This window comes from Poecilia reticulata, linkage group LG6 (genome assembly GCF_000633615.1).
Source record: "Poecilia reticulata strain Guanapo linkage group LG6, Guppy_female_1.0+MT, whole genome shotgun sequence".
NCBI classification, from domain to species: Eukaryota; Metazoa; Chordata; class Actinopteri; order Cyprinodontiformes; family Poeciliidae; genus Poecilia; species Poecilia reticulata.
The window spans coordinates 4,487,485-4,490,028 of record NC_024336.1 but is presented as its reverse complement, the minus strand read 5'-3'; the positions used below and the strand labels follow the sequence as shown (position 1 = coordinate 4,490,028).

Here is a 2,544-nt window from a genome sequence, read left to right as displayed (position 1 = left end):
GTGTTTAGAAGATCTGGCCCATATTTACGGAGGACTGAAACTAACATACTTAGAAATAAAAGCAGAAAAATAAATGCACCAGACCTTCCTGAGTTTACGTGTGATAACTTCATATATACTAATTTCATTTTTTGAAAACTTTTTATTGAATATTAAGTTTGACAGAACTGCGCACTAAAGAGGTCCAATTTAAAAAAATGTTTTTTATACTTTGTGATCAGCTGCACATGTTCTATCATTTGAGATGAATACAGATTTTAAAAAGAACAAATGGTCAAATATTTGAATTCTATGTATAATTGCAAATTATATAAAAAAATAAAATAAAAACGACTCGAAATTACTCGAAATTAAAGGTTCCTGACTTTAGACTTGACTCGACTTTTGCCTGTCTTGACTTGAGACTTGACTTGACTTGAGGACAGAGACTTGAGACTTGCAACACAGTGACTTGGTCACACCTTTGGTTAGATATTTATCATATCCATTTATTTAGTGATGTATTTATCCTCAGCATCCTGAAAACCATCAGACAGCTTGTTCTCTGTATGAGTGCAGAGTTCAGACAACCAATATCCAGCCTCAGACCTCTCTGCAGAGGTAAGATGTTAAAGCTTTTTTWWAAAAWWAWWAWYMWKRAAAWKRMMAWWAAAWTWMYKKTTTTYYWWWAMYWWTTTTKSYWWWWTWWWWWWWRRMMWTYYTWWWAAAAAAGTATGCATTTTTTATGCATGCCTAAAATGAAAGTTTATTTATGCAGCACATTTACAACAACCTCAGTTGACCAAAGTGATGAAACAAAACAATTGTATTAAGTTTGGTTAGAAAAGAAAATTATAAAATGTAAAAAATACAAATATGAATAAAAGCCAATGCATACTTAATTTCTCAAAAAGAAAAACTTGAATCAGTGAAGTACTATTTTTTTGTTTTGTTTGTTTGTTTGTTTAACTGGTGTTGAAGGCCAGGGACAGTAATTGCGTTTTCAGTCTGGACTTAAACTGATCAACTGACTGAGATGTTAGCAGACAAAGGGAGACTGTTCCACAGGCTGGGTGACGCCACAGAGAAGACTCTGTCCCCTCTAGTCTTTACTGGGCCATAGGGACAGGCAATAAAAGCTGATCGGTTGATCTCAGGGTTCTGGGTGGACTGTAGGACTACAAGAGTTCACTTCAGATAGGCCCATAGAGTTTAGACACGTAAAACAATCAATAAAACCTTAAGTTATACCTGATAGGGGTGGTGCAGGGGCAAAGCACAACCCACGCATTAAGGCCTTGGTCCTCGTGGTGGTGGTCACAGGTTCGATTCCCGGCCTGGTGACATTTGCCGCATGTCTTCCCCCTCTCTCATTACCCTCTTTCTTGTCAAACTACTTTCAAATAAAGACCATTAGAACCAACAAAACCTAAAAAAAATTTGACCTGAAGAGCAATAGGGAGACAAGAAAGGGTCTGCAAAATGAGGTAATAGATTTACGCCTCCTTGTTTTCGTCAACAGACGGGCTGCAGCATTTTGTATGCTCTGCGGTTGCTGCAAGGAGCTCTGGTCCAACAATAAATACAAAGAGTTACATTAATCTAACCATGATGTAGTAAATACATGGAATGCATAAATGCCCTCTCAAAATCAGGCAGAGGATTAAAGCCAGTTTCTGAAAGACACTGGCTTTGATAATAATGCTAACATGCTTATCAAATTTAAACATGCAGTCAACCATCACACCCAGCTTTTTCACTGTCATGTCCAACCATCGAATTGCATTGACCGAACACCAGGATCTCAATTTTTTCCTTATTTAGGTTTTAAATAAATTTGCTTTCAGCCATGCCTGTACATCCCTAAGACAATCCTGCACAAACAGCAAACTGGCTGATATTTGTCAGCCAGTTTGCTGGCTGACAAATGTAGGTGAGATAGATTTGAATCTCACCTACATTGAAAAGAGACTTTGTGCTTTAAAAAACACAAATGTTCATTTTTATCAGAGGACTGAGTCTGGCCTGTATCTACATTGATGCCGATTTAAAACTGACTTAAGTTGACTTTCATCCTTTACCCTTGTAGACCTGTTGGAGCTTTGRTGGAGTTGAGATCCAAGAAGCCCTGCCACTGTACCAGATCAAGGTGCCTCAAACTGTGAGTCAACCATCTTACATCTAGCTTGCTTTTAATTGTGTTCACCTCTAAAATAGCTGAAAGCTAGCTTTTACCTAATCACTTACCCCCACTCTCTTTGTTTGAGCTGAAGATGTTGTTTGTGATGCATGTCTTAAACAATTATTCTTAATTATTATTCAGGTGTGACAAATATTTTCTTCTCGTTGTGTCAGGCTAYATCGGAAATTTACATTAGTATTATATTTAAACCCCTCTCCTTGGGCTGCCATCTTATCGTGATGGAGGGGTTTGAGTGTCCCAATGATCCTAGGAGCTATGCTGTCTGGGGCTTTATGCCCCTGGTAGGGTCACCCAAGGCAGACAGGTCCTAAGTGAGGAACCAGACAAAGCGCAGTCCGAAGACCCCTTATGATGAACACAAA

The 2,544-nt window shown here is 38.0% G+C and overlaps 1 protein-coding gene across 1 annotated transcript in view; it reads left to right on the top strand.

Annotated features, from left to right (window-relative positions):
• tesmin (testis expressed metallothionein like protein) overlaps positions 1–2,544 on the top strand; it is a 29,123-nt gene that overhangs the window by 5,558 nt on the left and 21,021 nt on the right. Inside the window, exons 9-10 of the mRNA XM_017305145.1 lie at positions 515–600; positions 2,069–2,140. Of these exons, the coding sequence (XP_017160634.1) occupies positions 515–600; positions 2,069–2,140 (158 nt within the window). The remainder of the gene's footprint in view (positions 1–514; positions 601–2,068; positions 2,141–2,544) is intronic.